The sequence below is a fragment of the Pipra filicauda genome, unplaced genomic scaffold, assembly GCF_003945595.2.
Source record: "Pipra filicauda isolate LSUMZ 115617 unplaced genomic scaffold, ASM394559v2 scaffold23_size5868930_pilon, whole genome shotgun sequence".
Lineage (NCBI taxonomy): Eukaryota > Metazoa > Chordata > Aves > Passeriformes > Pipridae > Pipra > Pipra filicauda.
Genome location: NW_024104354.1, coordinates 275,490 through 295,476, shown reverse-complemented (window position 1 = coordinate 295,476; position 19,987 = coordinate 275,490). Strand labels below are relative to the sequence as shown.

General features: G+C 37.2%; 1 protein-coding gene across 2 annotated transcripts in view; it reads left to right on the top strand.

The window, feature by feature from the left end:
* The window catches only part of PEX7 (peroxisomal biogenesis factor 7), a 42,395-nt gene that overhangs the window by 3,817 nt on the left and 18,591 nt on the right, over window positions 1-19,987 (top strand). For both annotated transcript variants that reach the window (XM_027746667.2, XM_039381773.1), the window contains exons 4-7: window positions 3,611-3,688; window positions 4,004-4,112; window positions 15,262-15,368; window positions 15,784-15,897. In XM_027746667.2, coding sequence (XP_027602468.1) covers window positions 3,611-3,688; window positions 4,004-4,112; window positions 15,262-15,368; window positions 15,784-15,897 — 408 coding nt within the window. The remainder of the gene's footprint in view (window positions 1-3,610; window positions 3,689-4,003; window positions 4,113-15,261; window positions 15,369-15,783; window positions 15,898-19,987) is intronic.

Below are 19,987 nucleotides of genomic sequence, written 5' to 3'. Positions count from 1 at the left end.
CCAAAGTGATTTTTCTACCCTTTTTTTTAAGCTTTCCTTCCAGCTTTCCACTCACTTCTGTCAAGTCTTTGAACTTCGAATGCAATCAGTTTTAGCCTGGATTACTGCTACTTTAGCTAAATGACAACAGTCTCAATAAAATAAATTAGTAGATATGTAGTTAATAAAAATGATGGAAGAAATTCAGTTGTGTTCACAAAAACCTTAAGATTTTTTCAGATATGAAGTACAAAGCTAAAAGCTGAGTGACTGCAGTTATACAACAGTCCATCTTCTGTAACTTGTTTCTTTGTAGTTTTGCTACTTTTGTTTAGTACATATATGGTGTAAATACAAGATTTTGAGAATTTTATGATAATTTTCAAAAGCTGATAGTAGTAAGGAGGTGAAGCAAAGTACCAAATTTTTTGTTATTTTGTTTCTGTCATTTTCTCGTTGAAATTCTGTCAGTAAGTTTATTTTGGTTATGCTACACCATCTGTTGTTTGTGAAGTAAACATTTCTGTGTCCAAGTCTTAGTTTAGCAGGTAGCATGGGGAGGTGGGCATATTCAACCATGATTAGAAAGACAGTGTAGGAAACACGGGCTGAGTGTTTATTGTGAGATATGAAAGGTTTATATTTATTCTTTATAAGTTTACATTAAGACGTAAGATCTCAGAGGGAACTTCCCTAATAGTTTGTGGTAAACACTGGCAAACAGTGCTCTCACTACCTTCCTAATTCTTAAACCTCATCTGACATTTCTAATGACGATTTCGTCACTGCATTTTATATTATTTCTAGTGCAAGATTGACAGGGATCTTTTCCAAATGAGATCATTGTCCCTTCACAAAAAGAACGTGTGTTTTTAATTTAGAAGTGAATTTGTATTATCAAAGGACAGTGAGTTTTATTCCAGCACTAACCAACTGCTGAATCTCATGAATAAATTAGTCTAATTTACTTTGGTTTTGGCGCAGTCTCACTTGAATGTAAGACAACTGAACATTTATTCTGAATGCAATTTTATGGTTTTACATTTTCCCCCCTTGTTTTTTCCTCTTGCCTAAGGCATTTCTTGCTGTTCTTAAGGCATAAACTAGTGTTCATGTATTTTATAAATGAAGATAAAGCACTATCTTCCCCAGTTGATCAACACAGCTTCTATTGAATTGTCTGCAAATTTACGTTGAATGGCAGCATGAAAAGGAAAGAATAAAAGTGAACCTTACTTGGTTCTCCACACCATCTTCTTTTCATTCTCTTCCTGTTACCTGGACCTGTCACATGCCAAATGGACAGTAGTTCTTGCTTTTTCTGAGCCTGTTGTCTGTTCTGTTTGTCTGTTCTATTTGTAATTCTTGCCTGGAGGAGAATATGCCCAGGTCCCATTGCCTCCGCTGCAGCTGCAGAGCGCTGAGCAGTCCCAGCCATGTCTGCCATATGCACACTGGTCTGTGTGTCAACACGTGCACAGCAGATCTGTGTGCTGATAGCTTGGAAGTGAGCTGCAAGCTGTATGTGCTCTTTGCTTTATCTGTGCAGTACAACTACCGTGTGTTCGGTACAGGCTGCATGAGTTGTGTGATACAGGTGCATATTTCCCAGGGATGTATTTATTTCTGGAAAATCTTGAACATGAATATGAGAACCAAACACTTCTACTGAGCTGTTTGGTGAAAGAGGCATACTGTGTAGTGATGCATTTAGGGGCATTTTGAAACAACAGCGGCTTAGGGGTTGAACACGGGCCATCACACAAATTCAGGGATAAAGAGAGAGGCTAATGTATGTGAGGAGCTCAGGAGGCACTTCGGAGAACTGTCATGTCTTCGACTCTTAGAATATGTAGCAGTACTTGTGTGTCTCCTTTGTTACTATTTTGGTAAGAGGAGTCAGGTTGGCAGGGAGGATGTTTTAATGAGCTGTACTACAATTAGTTAGCTAACAAAAGTAGAAAAGTCAAGAGGTAAAGGCATGGTTTGGCAAAACAAACAAAATAATTACCTCTAGTTATTTGGTTATTTGGCTTTTGTCAAGTGCTGTCACAGTGTCTTGTAGATTTGGACTATAAGCTCCTCAAGGAAGGGAGCTAGTACAGAATGGGGCCAGAGCAATATGGCTTTCAGTATGTGGGAAGCAAGACTTTGTAAAATAAAAAAGGACAGTTGCAGATAATGCACCTTCTTTTTCTGTGGGCAGTGGTTGCTTTCCACTTATGGAAAATAAGCAAATAGGTGAAAAACAGTTAATTTAAGCTAGATCTAGCATAGACCATATTATTTCTTAGGAAGGAAAATGCTCAGAAGTAGCTAAATGTTACCTCGATTTCCTTTTTCACACAGGACACTTTCCATAGAAGACTTTGGTGTTTGCTGGATTTCTTTTCCTTTCATCTTCTCTGCTTTTTTGTCTGGTGACACAGGTCGAAGCATTTTCACCTTCAAAACAGGGTTACTGTAATTTAATAAACAGTTTCATCTATCCAAAACAAACACAGCTTCTAGTCATGTTGACTTGCAGATCAATCCAGTGCTGTGCTAGGACTAGATTATCCCAGGTGGAGTACAAATCCTCAGTGGTTAGTGGCCCAGCTGTTGAAAGCAGTGCCACCTATTACTGGTAGGTAGTGATTATATTTCTAAGAAGTGTCATGGAAGATCTGATTGGATCAGGAAGTGAAGCAAATAAATTGTTTTAGCTAATATTTTTCTCCCTTAACACTGAAATGGTCCATGTCCTGCTGCAGCTTATTGAGCCGTTTTGGTGTGAGGTAAACTAGACAGAATGGAATGCACTTTCCATCAAGTAGATAAAGAGACTGTGTATTTGAAGATGGAAGTTGTACATGAGACTTGGGGATTTGTTTTTGCGAGGCAGCAGAGCTGAAAAATCAGCAGTGAAGGATAGAATTAAGGTATCCTCTTGTTAAGACAGGGACCAGTTCTACAATACGCTGTCAAGGAAGAGGGAGCTTTTTTCAACTACACAGTAAAAAAGCAATTTCTTAATAGCCGAAATGATTAGTAATGGGGGAAGTTTTAATTTCATTTTATTTTACTTGTTTGAAGATTTGAATGGTAAAAAAAAAAGATGTCATACAACCAGGAACAGATGAAAACCACGTATATTTTATGACATATATTTCTTAGGAGAATTAGGTATAGTAAAAAGCATTTATTGTTAGTCAGCTAAAACCTCAAAGTTAGATACAGAGATGACATTTACATTGCTCGCAACTGGAGACTGTAGGTAATTGCATAAAAATGGATCAGCAATAAGAAATTAGTCTGAATTACAGCTTTTAAGGTGGCAGACTTCTAGTGATGGGGGATGTATGTGGATTTTATTACAATTTTTTTTTTTCCCTCAGTTTGGCCCATCTGCTTTTTTGGATATTTTTCTGAGCCTATATGTACCTTTAATGCCTGATTGAGATGCTAAGTTTAATTTTTGTTCAGGTAAATAACATTGTTGGCAGTTTTGTGGTGCTTGACTGGTATAGTTTTTTAGCTGACTAGGACTCGGTCTGCAAATCCAAGTCTATTTTGTGAAACTTTGACTAACTACAGTCTCAAACTTGTATTCTAATGCTCCTTCTAAACTATGCCGTTATATCATTTATAGGCATATAGTGTTGACTGGAGCCAAACTAGAGGAGAGCAGCTAGTGGTGTCTGGTTCATGGGATCAAACAGCCAAGCTGGTATGTTGGTTTTCTGCTGAAGGTGAAAAATGTTTTGGATCTGATATTGCTTTGTGTTAAGAAAACAGCACTGATGCACTTTTGCTCTTTATTTTTACCCTAAGGCTGAAATTCTGTTTTAACTGAGGTGTTGCTTAATCCCTCAGTTGATACCAGTTTAGGTATACAAATGCTTTTCATAATACATGCTAAAAAGAAATTAATTTAGTTCTTTCTGTATGTATGAAGCTTTTTTTTTTAATGTTTGAAACCCTCTCTTTTCGTGTTGAATGTTTTTCTTTCTTATTGAACAGTTTTCTTTTTTACTTTATTCAGTGGGATCCAGCTGTGGGGAAGTCATTATGCACTTTTAAAGGCCATGAAGGGGTCATTTACAGCACTATATGGTCTCCACACATCCCAGGTTGTTTTGCATCTGCCTCAGGTAAACATGATGGTAAAGAGGTTCTCTCAACAAAAAACCAAAAGCCACCTTTTATGTTATTGGATTAGTTCAGCACTTTGTCCAGCAGATGGTAGCGTGTGTCATATGTAAAAATGAAACAAGGAAAGGTAAACATATTGCTGCAGCTGGATTTGTAGGTTATGTTACAATCAGTAAATCATCCTCTTGTCCATTTAAATGGCGATCAGCAGTTCTCTAGCAGTGACCTTGTAGCAATTTTTTCTCTTATTTTATGTAGCTGTCTTCCATTCATCTCACTCTTGTTATTGACCACAGAATTATGTTATGTACTTTATTTTGTGTTTTGGCCTGCGTTTTTGTTCAAACTATCTCAAGTGTCAGTAGATTGTTAACTCTGTAAGAAACTAGTCAGTTCCCAACGAGTTGTTTTAAGTACTTCTGTAGATTGTTGTGCGTTGTTCTTTGGGAAAGGTAATGATCAGTTTTACCTTCCTGCTTTGGCCAGTGCTGTCAATGCAACCATAACTGAGGTGGGTGTACCCCGAGGCAAAGAGAGGTGAGGTGGTAGTGTTTTCCAAACACTGCTACTGCTCCAGAGGCGCAAGAAGAGCTCTGGAGTGAGACTTGGAGCTCAGCTGATGACTAACTGGGCAAGGGGTGCTGGTAGCCATGGAGTTTGATTGGGAAATAGAGGGGCTGTAAGACACTGCCCTAATACAAATACTGATAGATTAACTCTGGTGGTTTGAATTTCTCCGATTTCAAGTCTGTTGTACATCTGTACTGATTTAAATAGAAATTCCTTGGCTCTTATATCAAGAGGGTAAGCAAGTATAAATATGTTTTCCTCTTACCAAAGTTAGAGAGACAGTGTGTACTCACAGATACTGGTCTTCACTATTCTGCAGGCAGTTTGATGAAAAAGTGCACATGGCTTTCATAAAATTTCAATCTGGCTATTTCCATCTGATTCTGCCTGCAAAGTTAAGCTACAATGACTAACAAGTAATTTTTATTTGTTCTAACATGGTAATACTTCAAAGCCAGGTGCTGGAGCACAGATATTTCCAACTTATTTGAAGAATCACTGAGTCAATTCTTAGTGAGATAATAGGATGTGCAGAAACTTACAGGATTGAGCCCTGTACACTGTATGAACAGTTTACTGAAATGCAGCTATATGCTACAAAATGCTAGCTAAGTACTGTTTGGTCAAGGTTAAGTGCTTAGTGTTTTTTGCAAGTTCTGAAGGATGTTATGGTCTCTTTAAAATTCTGCTCAGAACGCTCCTGTCCATGGTAGTCTTACTCATACAAAATTTGTGACATCCTAGATGAACAGAAGGGCTGTATTGATCCAGCTAACTATTTCAAATTTGAATCTCTAGGATATGAAACCAAACTGTCTTCTAATACATTGCCACTCGAACAATTTTGGGAAACACTGATTGTTAGATGGTCATAGTGTCCATTAATGGTACCTAAATTGGGTACAGCAGCGTACAATTGATCTGTTCTTTTAGTGACTCAGTGGGTGCAGCTGTTGCAAGTTTTGACTAAAACACTAAAGAACTCCTATTCTTTTGTGAATTTTGATTCTTGAAAATTACTAACATATCACTGGAGCCTAAAGCTAATTGCAGTCAGTTTTCACTGATGGATGACTCCACAGTATTATATACTATGGAAAAACAACATGCGCAGAAAACACAACGTTTTTCTTCTCTAGGTACTGTGCACGTGTGAAATAAAAATCTGCCATCAGAACACTGGTAGTGTAATGCTAGGTGTAAAATCATTAGGTAAGAGAAAAAGAAGTCTTCAGAAAGATGGTGAACTTTCTTACAGTTTCCAAAATAAAACATCTGGTGTGCTTCTAGATGAAATGTCATCAAGCCAAAGATCTTGCTTAGAAGTCATGACATCTTAATGTGGAAAAGGTTTCTGTGTTTGCATTGTTTACATTGGAATTTTCCTGTGGTTTGATTGGATTACTTCACTACAGAAAATACATATTGGAAATCTTTTCTTTGGTCATCAGGACTTTGAGTGGTAGAAGTACTCGTGACTCTCTAGCTCTCTGTATAAATGCCATTTCCTTATGGTAAAAAAGGCATATTAGTTTATCTTTAGAGAGTTTAGTGTTTAATGATGTTCTACTCTGCCAGGCAACATATGTGATAGCAGACAAGTGCAACTGTTCAGGAGGCTGGACCTCCTCATTTAAAACTTGCTATGGTCTGTATACCTTATAAAGATGGGACAGAAAGCTTAATTTCACTGCTGATTGATCTTCTATTGAGCTTAACTTGGAGCTGGGGAGAAACTGGAATATCAATGTGATAGTACTGTGTCGAATTTACAGCTGTTCCCTTCTTTGATACACTTGCTGGGAAGGTTGACCTGCAGTTTTGTGGTCTCTTATTTTGCGACTTTTAGTTGTCTTGACAATTAGTAACTGGAAATGTATCTGGAGGGAATTTTTTTTACTTCCTTTCATCTCCCCTTTTTTAAAAAAATTTTTGAACAGTGGCTTTTTGACAGTTATTGTCAAAGAGTATTGAAATGTTCACATCTTGAAGGAGTCTACACTTCTTTGGGATTGTAGAGTGTGTGTGTCTGTGTGTTTTCTTTCTGTCTCTTGCCCCACCTGTCCCCTTCTCTCATCCTCCCTCACACATGCCTGCTCACAACCATGTACTTACTTAATATTACAAAGTCATAGTGCTCAAGAAATGAACTGTTTCATATTGCAGTATCTTCAATTTTATGTATTAGTAAAATAAGTTAGATATGTTGTGAACCACAGATTGGAAAAAATGTTGGTCTTGAAATACTTCTGGTTAAACTAAATCTAAGTAAAGCAGTGCAATCTTTTTTTTTTAAAACTTTTTTTCTTTAAAGAAAATAAGAGGGAAGGATGTTTTAAGAACGTTTTGCAAGCTTCACCCCTGCCATTCCTCTGCCTTTATTTGAATCCCCATAGATGCCAGCAGAAGTTTAATTTCCATGTAACTAATTAGTTTGTGAACACTGAAAACAGAAAACCAAACAGAACCGCAAGCCACAATGAAACAGCTGCTCAGAAGAACCAACTTATGCCTGAAGCTAATCTCTGATTTTGGTATATGACTTTTTCTCAAGCTATTATGAGACTACAAAATGAATCTAGGTGAAGAAAATGAGAAACCTAAGACTGCAATATAAAGCAGTTAAAAAAAAAATTGATACTAGGTATAGCTATTTTGCTTCTCTAAGTCTCCATTCTGAATACATACAGGAAAACTGATCTTATCTACAGTGGACAATAAAATGCAATTGAATTACCAAAGATATGTATATCTGATGCTTCGGTTAAATCAGCTTTTATTCAACATCTGATAAACTTCCATTTAACATTTACAGGGACGTGGGAGGTACTTTACAATGCTGTTGTCTTCATGTACAATTATTTGTGCTCTAAAAAAGAAAGTAAATGGCTTATCTTTTTTGTTTGAAAATGGGAGTTAACAGTAATAGAACAAACTCTTAATTCTGTATATGTAAATAACTGCTCCCGTGATGTCAGTAGCAATTTCTGAGCTGATAAGATAAGCAAGAGATTCAGGAGTACATGTGGCACCAAACAGAGCCCTGGTAAATGTCTGCCTTACACTGAAAACACACTGATGTGGAAAATATCATTAAAGAAGTGGCATGAATGTTTTAACAGCATCTTCATGCCTAAAGGGTTTTAATGAGTCATTGTGTCATTTGCCCAGAAAATTTTCTTTTTAACCCAGAGAGCAAATTGGTGAGAAGCACATAAAGAGCTTGTGAAATGCAAATAACAGTAGTATATAGTCAAATGTAAATCAGTTCTACTCTATGATTCTCCATAACTGCAAAGTGATAGGCCTTGCTCAGTCCCGTGGTCTATAAAGAAAGTATCCTTTATAGTATCAACTAGTTTTATTGCCCTTTAAATTTAACTGTAGAAAGTAATTAATGAGTACCATTTTACCCTTATCTGCATAACTGTAGGATTCTTCAATACAGATACAACACTGGCAAATGAAAATAGGAATGGTTTAGATTTTACAAAGCCCAAATTTAGAATGACTACTAGCTTATATCTTAAGCAGTGGGGCCTCAATTTTATTGCTGCATTCCTTTTTAAATCACTTCTTAAGTTTACTGATCAGGGCAGGTATGTGATTTTAATAACATCTTAAATCATGAATAAGGGAAGGAAGTGTTTTTGAAATCTGCATGACAATGTCTGTATTCATCAGTACTTAGATCAATTAATTGTATTCTTTCCTCAAAGACTTATTTTTCAGACTGAAAGCCCAGGGCAAACAATTTTCTCATAGCACAACAAAGTGTGATAATTTCTGATAAATTTTGATTATGTTGACACAAGAGTTGGGTGACTGTAGCTTTGCTGCTTTACAAATGAACTTGTAAATCCAGGCCCCACTCTGGTAAACCAGAGTGCATTCAGTTGCATTCAGTGCTAGACTTTAAGGTTAAAGCTAAAAGCCATTGTTTATCTCGTATTCTGTTTTATTGCCAGCCCTGACTTAGTGAGTTGCCTTTTAAAAAATTTCCCTTCTTTCCTACTGGTCTCTTAGTGACCAGTATGTCACTGGTGTAGTTAAGGGGTTGTCAAGCTGTTAGTTTCATAAATGAGGCTGGCATGTAGTCTTGGCACACCTTTCTGTGTTTTGTATTCAAATTGTAAAAGAAAACTATAATTGGAAGAAATGATTTTGCATGAAATAAAGAGCTGGGGAAGATGTACACCTACTAAGAGAACATTTACTTAATTAGTTGGAAAGGAATAGTCTTGAGTGCAGTAGAGAGGTGTTTTTCATGTGTACGTTCCTGGACCAAGTTTGGGGTTTTCAGGTCTTTGACATCAGTTTTCAGAAGCTTCAGCTCACATTCCTGCTTCAAAAATAGTACAAGGAGCTGTTGGGGAGTGAGCTTGCAGACAAGTAATTCCAAAAGTGTTTGTATTTGTTCAGGTTCCTAAAAAATGGAAAAAATAGTCTTCTGTTTTGCTATGACAGTGCTCTGTCATGAGTTCTAAAACACTTTAGTAGAGGTTTATATTCCATCAGTTTGTGTGTGGTATGGTTCCACTTTTTGCTTCTTATGACTGGTTTCCTGGTTATTTCCTTATTGAATGTGCTAGAAGAAATGCCACTGTGAACAAGGTTCGAGGCTTTGCAAAAATTGGTCAGTTTTGGAATCCAAATCCTCAAGGGATAAAAGAAAAAGATGCTTCAATTTACTATATGGTACATTGTTGTACAAATCAAGCATCTAGAGAGCAAACTGACTGTGGAGTTATTATGTCTTGTTTCAGTTTAGCTGAACTACTGTTTATACTATAAGCTATTGAAATACAATTTACTTGCTTAGGTTGTTGTGTCAAATCTTTGTAATGAAGTGCGATGTTTTCATTTGCAGTCTGTTACTTCAAGACATACCAGCACAGTATTGAATTCATTCAAGTCTTGTGCTCAAGTGTCGTGGCTTAACCCCAGCCAGCCCCAAACAGCTACTCGCTCACTCTCTCACCAGAGGGATCGAGGAGAGGATCAGAAGGGTAAAAGTGAGAAAACTCATGGGTTGAGATAAAGACAGTTTAATAGGGAAGGCAAAAGCCATGCATACAAACAAAGCAAGGAATTAATTTGCTGTTTCCCATGGACAGGCACCTCCAGGAGAGCAGAGCTCCATGATGCATAACAGTTACTTGGGAAAACCCACACGATCACTCCAAACATCCCCTCCTTTCTCCTTCTTCCCCCCACTTTATATACTGAGCATGATGTCATATGGTGTGGAATATCCCTTTGGTCAGTTGGGGTCAGCTGTCCCAGCTGTGTCTCCTCCCAGCCTCCCATGCACCCCCAACTTCCTTGCCAGCATGGCAGTATGAGAAGCAGAAAAGGCCTTGGCTCTGTGTAAGCGCTGCGCAGCAAGAACAAAAACGTCTCTAGATTATTAACTCTGTGTTCAGCACAAATCCAGAACATGGCTAGCCCCGTGCTAGCCACTGTGAAGAAAATTAACCCTACCCCAACCAAATCGTGCACATCAGACAAGCTGTACTAAATCAACCTCTAATGTACAAGCTGAAGTTTTTCTCAGGAAATGAGTTTGTACCTCATTTTATAGTACATGCTATAATATAAAACACTTTCAGGTTATATATTTTATATTAGAATCTCATATTCTAAAATTGTTTAGTGCTGGGAAGAAATATGCAGTAACAGTTTTTTACAGTAAATTAATTTGTTTTGGATCATTTAAACTACAGTTAAGTATCTAGCCAATATTGCCATTTGATGAAGAATGGTTTAATAATGTCATAATTTTGGTAAATTTTGAAATAAATTTTTTTTCCCAAGACTTAAGTTTAATCATCTTGGAAAACACTGAAATAAAGGTTTTACTAATATTTTCTTTTTTTAATCTACTGTTTTAAGGAAAAGATTCTGTTGGACTCTTCTCTGAAATAACTTAAAACTCTTTTGATTTTTAGCTTGACAGCATTTTCAATGATCAGTTGAAAAGTATGTTTCCACTGGTAGTTACATTTACTTGCTGTGGAAGATGGAAATAGATTTTGTGCATTTGGTAGTACTCCTGGATGATTTAAGTAAAGCTGCTATTTGTGTCACTCTGTTTCTGCCTCTTTGTGTGGAATCCCATGAGCTTTATTAGTCCTGTTCTAGGTTTGCTTATATTGTTGTATAGCTTTAACCCCAGTTGGCAGCTCAGTACCACACAGCTGCTTGCTCATTCCCCCATGGTGGGATGGGGGAGAGAATCAGAAGGGTAAAAGGTAGAAAATTTGTGGGTTGAGATAAAGATAGTTCAGTAGGCAAAGCAAAACTTGTGCATGCAAACAAAGCAAAACAAGGAATTCATTTACCACTTCCCTTGGGTGGACAGGTGTTTAAGCATTTCTAGGAAACCAGGGTTCCATCATGCATAATGATTGCTTGGGAAGACAAATGCCATCATTCCAAACATCCCCCTCTTCCTTCTTCTTCCCCCAGCTTTACATGCTGAGCATGATGCCGTATGTTATGTGATACCCTGTGATCAGCTGTGGTCAGATATTCTGACTGTGACTCCCAGCCTCTTTGCTGGCAAGGCACTCTGAGGAGCTGAGAAGTCCTTGACTTAAAACATCAGTGTGTTATCAACACTATTCTTGTCTTAAATCCAAAGCAAAGCACTATATCAGCTACTAGGAAGAAAAATACCTCTATTTCAGCCAAAACCAAGACAATTATCTATGATGGAAATGATCAGCACTATCACTTTAGCATACATAAAAAGGTTGTTTCTAAGAGTCATGAGATTTGGGTTCTGCTTTTAATTCTCCCACAGATTTTCTATTTGATTTAATCTGGTTTAGTATTTAAAAACAGAGACAAGTAAGCAGGTGCTGTTAACTTGTAGTTGTTCAGTGGCACTGCAGAAGTATACTTTAATTAAGATTTTTTTGTTTTTTTTTTACAAGGGCATGTAGTGACAGGACAAAGGGTACTGGCTTCAAACTGCGAGTAGGTTTAGATTAGATGTTAGAAGAAAATTCTTTCCTGTGAGGATGGTGAGGCACTGACACAGGTTGCCCAGAGAAGTTGTGGATGCCCCATCCCTGAAGGTGTTCAAGGCCAAGTTGGATGAGGCTCTGATCAACCTCATCTAGTGAAAGGTGTCCCTGCTCATGGCAGGGGGGGTTGGAACTAGATGATCTTTAAGGTCCCTTTCAACCCAAACAATATATGCCAGTACTTGTGTCCTTTATGCTAAATTGTTTTCCTACAGTGAATTAAAGATATATTATTGTTTTCCTACAGTAAATTAAAGATATATTATTTGTTGGTAGTTTTTTTTCTTGATGAGAGAACAGTGTAAGAAGATCAGATTTCTTGCTTCAGAACACAGAACCCCCCAAACCAACCCAAAACCCAGATTCATTTTTTTTTAAGTAAAACTTTGAGCTAGCAGTACTTTAGTTCCTCAAAAACATTGTACCTGTCCTAGTTAGAATCCTTTTTCCATTCAGATAGTGTTTAAGGTTTCTTGGGGTTTTACTAACCTCCCAAATACCTAGCTATTTTTTATAGTTAATATTGTACTTCTTCACTGTCTGGTAATGACTGCTTAGCTGGTTGTTCTCACAGGACTTAGGAGATGGTGATTTATAGATTTGGGTAAAATATATCTGTGAGTAAAAAAGCTGGTATAAAACCTACATAAAATTTAAATCCAAAATAAACTTTTATCTTTTCACTATTATACATTGTCATTCACATTAGCAGTCTTTATCCTATGTATAAGGATGATATGCTTGTAGATTAGCATCTCTTTGGAAAATTTTGAATAGATGAGTGTATATTGTGTAGTTTTATTGATTCATCCAAGATTTCACAAATATTCATTAGAAAGAAAGAAGCCTGTACAATAGACAAACAATTCTGGAATCATAATTATCTAACAGACCAGCAAAAATCTGTTGCCATAGTGAAATTGCTTATTACAAAAATAGAATTATTTTGTGGGGGGAAATGTTGGCTACTTTTGTAGTTGCTTACTTTGGATGTGAACTGGAAGTGGCTGTTAGTGAATATGATTGTACTAGGTGTGCTTTCCTTGCACTTTCTATTATTATTATTCTACTTTTGCTTTACCATATGGAAGAAATACATCCTTAGTAATACAGATTTGAAGGAATCATGGAAATGGCAAAATTTTTAAGAGCAGCTTTTGTTGAAATTAAATGCAAATATATAAATATATATATATATAGCGAGGTAATGGAAATATGTTTGAGGTAAAAAAAAAGTTTGTTAGTGTTAGGGTTTTTTTAAAGTAATCTGATGTTTCCACTTAAAAGGAAAATTTGGATTTGCCTTTGGCTTTAATTCATTCTTTTCCATTCACAAAAAGGTTCACTTGCATGTTGTGTTACTCCATTAAAAACATTTCCCAGATAGTGCCAGTCAGAATTAATAACAGCTAAGTCTAGCATTTTCAAAGAAAGTTTAAAAAAAGGAAAATAACTCTCTTTTTTATTTTTCTCATGCATCAGCATTTTCTGTTAAAAAAGAAATAATTGGAACAATTGTATATTTAGTGTCAAAATTGTTATTGGCTGAATAGCCTACTTTTTCAAATGTTTTTGGCCCTCATAATGCTGCATCTCTGTAGCAGTTCATTCTAGTTCACCTGGATTTATATATTTATTTGCTTGGAAAAAAATGATCCTGTCTGCAGTGAAATATGTGTTTCCCCTTCAAATATATGTTATCTGATGAAATTAAAATAAAAGCTTTTTAAGAAGCCCATAATAATATCTCAGAAAGACTTAAGACTCAAACTGAAATCTGTCTTCTGCAGGCAAGCAGATTAGCAAGACTAATGGTGAGTGGATGGGCATACTACCTTTTTTTGCCAAGATCCTGCTGTCCATGTTTCTTCCCCTCCATATGTTGCCCTGTTTTTGTAAGCACTGTAGTGATGTTTGAGGCTTCAGCTGACTGCAGGATGTCACTGTCAGGAGTGCTGTACATGTCCTGAGCAGCAGTCTTCCTCCTGACAGTAGGCAAGGGCAGTGAAAACAGTGAGAAATTACATGTTGTTCCCTCCTTGCAGACAGGGAATTTATCTCTCACAGTCATGAGATCTGAGGACAGGGCAACCAACCACCAGAGCAAAGCTCTCCATGATCTGTATAGTACAACAGTCAGACCAGTCTTGTGACATGTAGTGAACCAAGCTCTTTCCACCTTCATTTTTTTTCGAATTTTCCAAATGTTTTATGTGTTTTTGTGAAGTCTGCAGGGCCTGGTAGTTCAGGCAATAGATGTATTACTGTTGTGGTTCTAGGGATGATTTTTTGAAAAGAACTATGATTTTTTGTGCCCAGCTGTATAGTCTAAGGCCAGTGACCAACAGGGCACTAAACCCATCAAAATACTTGGATGTAAACAGCATGAAAATATTAATTATTGATCATAATAAATTTGAAAATTTCCGGAAGTGTTTCCAATAAGGAAATACCAATAATTTCCTCAGTAGCAAGGTAAAACAGTGGTTTTTTTTAATTTAGGTAGTATTGATACATGGTTCCTGTAGAAATCACGGGTGTTTGGATACAGCCTTCAGTGATATAATTTCTCTCTTAAATAAACATAGGCATAATCATAAATTCTAATTAATTTTGTCTCTCTGTAAACTAATGAGCTAGAAAATCCATTTTTGCTGATACAAAGCTAAATATTCAGGCTAAGGAGAGACCCCCAATTTAAAAAATTGAAAAGGATAGTTGTCTTGTCAGCTGATGCAGCTTTCTATGTCTTTACAAGCCATTAGGAACCAAATTTATAAAAATTCTAAAGATCTTTAGGGGTAGAAGACCGTTTATGGCTGGAGGTAAAGAGAGAGGCTCAGATGACTCATAGCTCTTAAGTTAAGCTGGACTCCTTTCATTGCTCTCTGAAGACCTGTGTGTGTGTATGCAGGTGTGTGTATGTGCTCCAAGGTTAAAGCACGTGTTGCCTTTCATATCTGTAATAGTTACAGTAGAATGACTATGACTTTATCTTCCAGTATTTCAATAAATTAGAGTAACTGTAGGCTTTGTACATGACGAGTACAGGTGATACATCTTGAATTTTCCTTTTATTGAAAGAATCTTGATATTTCAAATACAGTTCGCTTTTCCTTGTGCCAAAAGCATGTGACTAGGTGGTACTTCTCAGCTGGCTTGCAAGTAAAGTTTTTTTTGTGATTCTGATCTTTTAAGTCCATTTCTAAATGGACCTTAAGCTCCTAGTTTGATTAAATGTTATTCAAGTATTTTAGCACATCTTCTTTTAATCAAATCAGAGTTTCAAAAATAATGGAAGTGTTAGTAATAAAGTGAAGTTGTGGTGTTTTTTTCTAAGGAAAGAGAGTAGTAAGTTCAGATACCTTTTTGGCATCACTCTGACTTCTGTGTCTGTAATGTGCTTGCTTTATTTGGCACGAGTGTCCGCATATAGTCATTTGTATTTCATGCAGCTAAGAAACAGTTGTCTACTAAGTACTAGTGGATTAACTGTATCCCATAACTGATGCAACAACATTGAATCAATTTCTCTATATTTCAGGTGATCAGACTTTAAGAATTTGGGATGTGAAAGCCCCGGGAGTCAAACTTGTGATACCAGCCCACCAGGCTGAGATCTTGAGCTGTGACTGGTGCAAATATGATGAGGTATAGAACTGTTCATCCCACTGTTTTCCTAATTGAACCACTCTCATTAAATAGCAAGTGTTTCTGCTGCAACAATATTACATCTTCTCTTTATAAAAATATGTCTAGGTGCTTTGTTGCTCTCATTCACTATTACATCTCCAGAAGAGCTTTGTTCCAATGGATAGACAGCCCAAGTAGGTCAGAGATTTTGCTTATTCTTTCGTATAGTGGACAGAATAGCCTGTAGTGGAGAAACAGTTTGTATTTCTCTATGGTCTTTAATGTACACACTGGAGACCTGACCTCATTTATCATAAATATGATTTATTCATCTGTATTGTTTGATTTATCTAACTTTTGTAACCAACATATGCATCACTGCCATCTAGTAATTAAATTGTCCTGGTATATCTGTGTTTTATCAAATCATCAGAACTTGCTGGTAACTGGTGCAGTTGACTGTAGCTTAAAAGGCTGGGATTTGCGGAACATCCGGCAGCCAGTGTTCGTCTTGCTGGGTCATACCTATGCTATCAGAAGAGTAAAAGTAAGTTGTATTTTATTTCCAATTGACCATCACTGAATTGTTAACCAAGTTTTTCTGGAAAGCAGTGATATTTTATGTTATCTAATAACTAGGAAAAAAACAGGATTTTAGATGTTACAGTGACTGTTCTTGAAAACTTTCAGTTTAGCACTGTAAAACATTATGATGTTTAGGAGATTTCCAGGATTTCAAAGTAAATATCTTCAAAGTCAATATATTTCCACAAGGAGTGTTAGAGAGCTTGAGAGAGGGCTAGGAGGGTTTACTTCAGCTAAGTTATATGAGAAATTGGAGACAGAGAAAATACTTTCCCTTTCTCATTTTTAAATGATGCTGTGCCTTTATCTTTCCACACAAAGGGTCAATATTCACAGAAGACACTATATAGAACTTGTTCTGAATACGTATTTTTCTGTTTACAAAGAAAATATTAGTAAGAGATTTTGAGATTCTAGCATGAAAGGCTACAGATGACTATATTGGATCTGTGTTCTACTAGATCAACCATCAACAGGAATTTATTCTGATGCACAATGGCTTTTTTTTAATATTATATGAAAATATGTATCCAAATATCTTTTTAGGTAAACTCAAAAACTACACCTATGTTTCCGTGTAAGATACTGAAGCCAGCTAAGAATTTGAGAGTCAAATGCACCAATATCAAAGTCTCATGAAAAGGGAGATAACACCTGATTCTTTTAAAGCCTTTCCGGAACAGGTATTAACATTTTCTAGGAAGTCTGAACTGGAAAAGAAGTTACCCTGAGTCAGTATTTTGCTTCACATGGCCTTGGAATCTTTAATATGTTTCTAAGAACTTTAGAAGCTACTGTGCTTAGTTTGTAATTTGTCAGAAAAGGATACGACACAGGTAGTCATTCTGTATCACAAATCCTGTTCGTGGTCAGACAACCTGAGAAGCTCCTGCCTCTCCTTATCCCGGCTACCACAGCCTGCTATCCCAACTGGTGGTTGATGCTTAGTCTTTTTTTCTAATTTAATGCCTGCATGACCACGCTCTTATCTGGCTCTGTGAAAGGTTCTTCATAGCAGAAGAACAGTTAGCAGTGCTGTTTGAGTTTGTTTATTTCTTCTTGTTTTTTAAACAAGATAATTTTGCAACTCGAATTTCACAGCCATTAAGACAAATGAATCAATACAGACTGTCATATTCTTACTCCCTGACAGTGGCATCTTTTAAAAACAACTCTGCCACTAAGGGATTCACAGCACATTGTCTTCATGATAAAATGGAGAAATTGAATGCAGAATTGTTATTCACCCTAACCTGTGATAATAGAACTAAAGGATACAATGAAACTTTTGAAATGTGTTTACAAACACATGGGAGTACTTCTCTTACACATCAGGCAGTAGACTTGTTGAATTAGGTCTCTGCACAAGAGGCTGCATAGGCAGGCAGTGTCATCGGGTTCATGATAGCAGCTAGTTGATAAATAGATACTGGAAGAGCTTGGCAGGGATAGCACGTCTAATTTTTCTGCTTTCTTTCATCCTGAGCTGGATTAGGAAGAGTACTGCCAGCAGGCTGGGGGAAGTGATCCTTCCCTGCTACTCACCACACCAGTGAGACTATGTATGGAGTGCTGGGTCTAGTTTTGGGATTCCCAGTAAAAGGGAGAGCGACGTAGACATGCTGGAATAAATTCAGCAAAGGGCCGTAAAGAAGATTAAGAGACTAAAACCTCTGTCCTACCAGGAAAAGCTGAGAGAGCTGAGATTTTTTTAGTGTGAAGAAGGCAAGGCTTAGGAGAATCTTACCACTGTGTATGAATGATTGGGGGAAATAGAGAAGACAAAGCCTGACTGTTCCCGGTGGTATTTGGTGACAGGACCAGAGGTAACTGGTATAAACTAAAATTCTGAAAATGCCATGTAAACATCAAGCACTGGACTCAAAGATTGTCAACCTCACGAGGTAGGGGATCTTATATATTCTTATGCTGTCTTATTCCATTTTATGGCCCATCATGCACCTTGTTTTCTTAAAATGGCTTGAAATTTTTATTAAAAGTTGGTCACCAGTAGATCTTTCTTTGCACCATCCTCTGAGATCTAAGCCACCAAGTGGTTTTAAGGCAATGGTGGAGAGGCTGAACATGCATCCATGTGCAGCAGAGAGGTATGTGAGAGTACATGACTTCTGTTCCATCTTAGGTGGCTTTCATTGCTTCCATTTCAAGGTAGACATGGTCCTTGTGGATATAACATGTGAGAATGTGGGCCAGCACTTAGAGGTGGTGCAGAGAGGGAGCTGGATACTGCCTAAATAGAGGCAGCTCTCCCTACTGATATCCCTTCCCCTACATTGTGCTGACACTAGCAATTATAAAGCTGTGCAGCAGGCTGGCTCATCTGATGGCTCTGACTGAAAATCCTGTCCCTAAAAGTGACTAGTTTCTGTCTGCATCACTAAGCTGTCTCAGTTTATTGCTCAACCACACAAATTGCAAGCCTTGACACAAAGGAGGAGGGCAGGAGCACACAGCCCGAAGGGGAAAGGAAAATGAAGCCACGAGTCTTGGCAGCAGTGAACTCTTAAATTAGCTTAAACCAGCCATGAAATCAAACTCTTCAGTTGTCTGTCTTTTGTGTTCTGTTCACTTGTTCAGGGGTTTTCAGATCTGAGGCTGGCAAAGAATTCTACCCAACATTATACTGTTGGGATTCCTGCAGATTTCTTGTGATCTTTCAGTGCGGTACAGGGCCTTATCAAGACACTGACATCATTTGGAGCCCTTTTCAGGAGGCATTGATATTGGTGCATTTGACTCTCACATCTTAACTGGCTTCAGTATCTTACACTGACACCTAGTTATGGTTTTTGAGTTTACCTAAAAAGATATTTGGATAAATGATCTGTTCAAGGTCAGGATAGATGATATGCTGATGTCTTCTGTCTATATACAACTGTTCAGATGATAAAATTGTAGTATCACAGTTAAATGGAACAGAATTTTAAAATACTGTCTTCTCTTGTAGCAGAAAGACATTATGCATATTCTTTCAACTTATGCGTGTAGTGCTCTGCTACGTATTTTGCATCTTAGATAAGCTTCTAGGGTACTTAAGGTTAATGACAAAGCTTTGACAAGATGTTTTTGCTTCATCTGAAACTATGCGGACAAAGAGGCAAAGGGGGTATATGAAAAGTGTACCGTTGGGTTTTGTTGCCCATCACACTTCTTCCCCTTTATTATTTGTTTTTGTTAGGTGCAGAAGAAAAAGATGTTTTGTTTTGATTTTTTTTTTCCTCCAGAAAAATGGAGGTTAAAGTTCAATCATGCACATCCCTCAGTTCTGCTACAGTAAAGGGAATTTCAGCAGAGTTCAGCAGCCATTAACATACACTGCTTTCTTGGCAACTTGGGCAGTTGTGGCAATAGCCCAGACTTAACTTTTGACTTTGTAATTGCTATGAATAATATTATAAATCTTGCAGGTAGACTTACCTATGATCCATGATGTGGGGGACCTGCATTTCAAACTCAAGTTATGTCAGTGGCTCGTGTATTTCCTGTTGAGAAACACAGACCTTCAAATAGTTGGAAACTGAGAGTTAGTGAAAAGCTGGAGCTGAAGTGAAAAATTTTTGCATAACTGCATCCTTATTGCTGCTGTTCTTAGACCAGTGTGCAGGAGTCTGTCAAAGGGTGTGCCCTGTAAAATGCCCCATAGAAGAGAGGGAAATCATGAAGTGACGTTATACTGCCTTCAGTTTTTCCACTCATCTCCAATTTTCCCATTTCTATAAACAATTTCAAAATTTTAGGATATAGAATTGATGACAATAATCTATCTTATGTTCTCTGCAGTAGGGCACAGGATTTTGTCTTTCTGAAAATAATTGACTGGTCACATAGCTGTTTTGAAACTTGATTTATATAATGAGATGATGCTCAGCCAAAAGCAGAATTTAGTAACTGTTTATATGACTGTTCTAGAACTTGTTAAATTTACGGCAGAGTTGTTTGGCACGGCTGTAATGAAATCAAAACAAACCAGGATCCCACAGAGCATTCCTTGTGATTATTAATTCTACGATTCTATGGTTTCTTGTCATTAG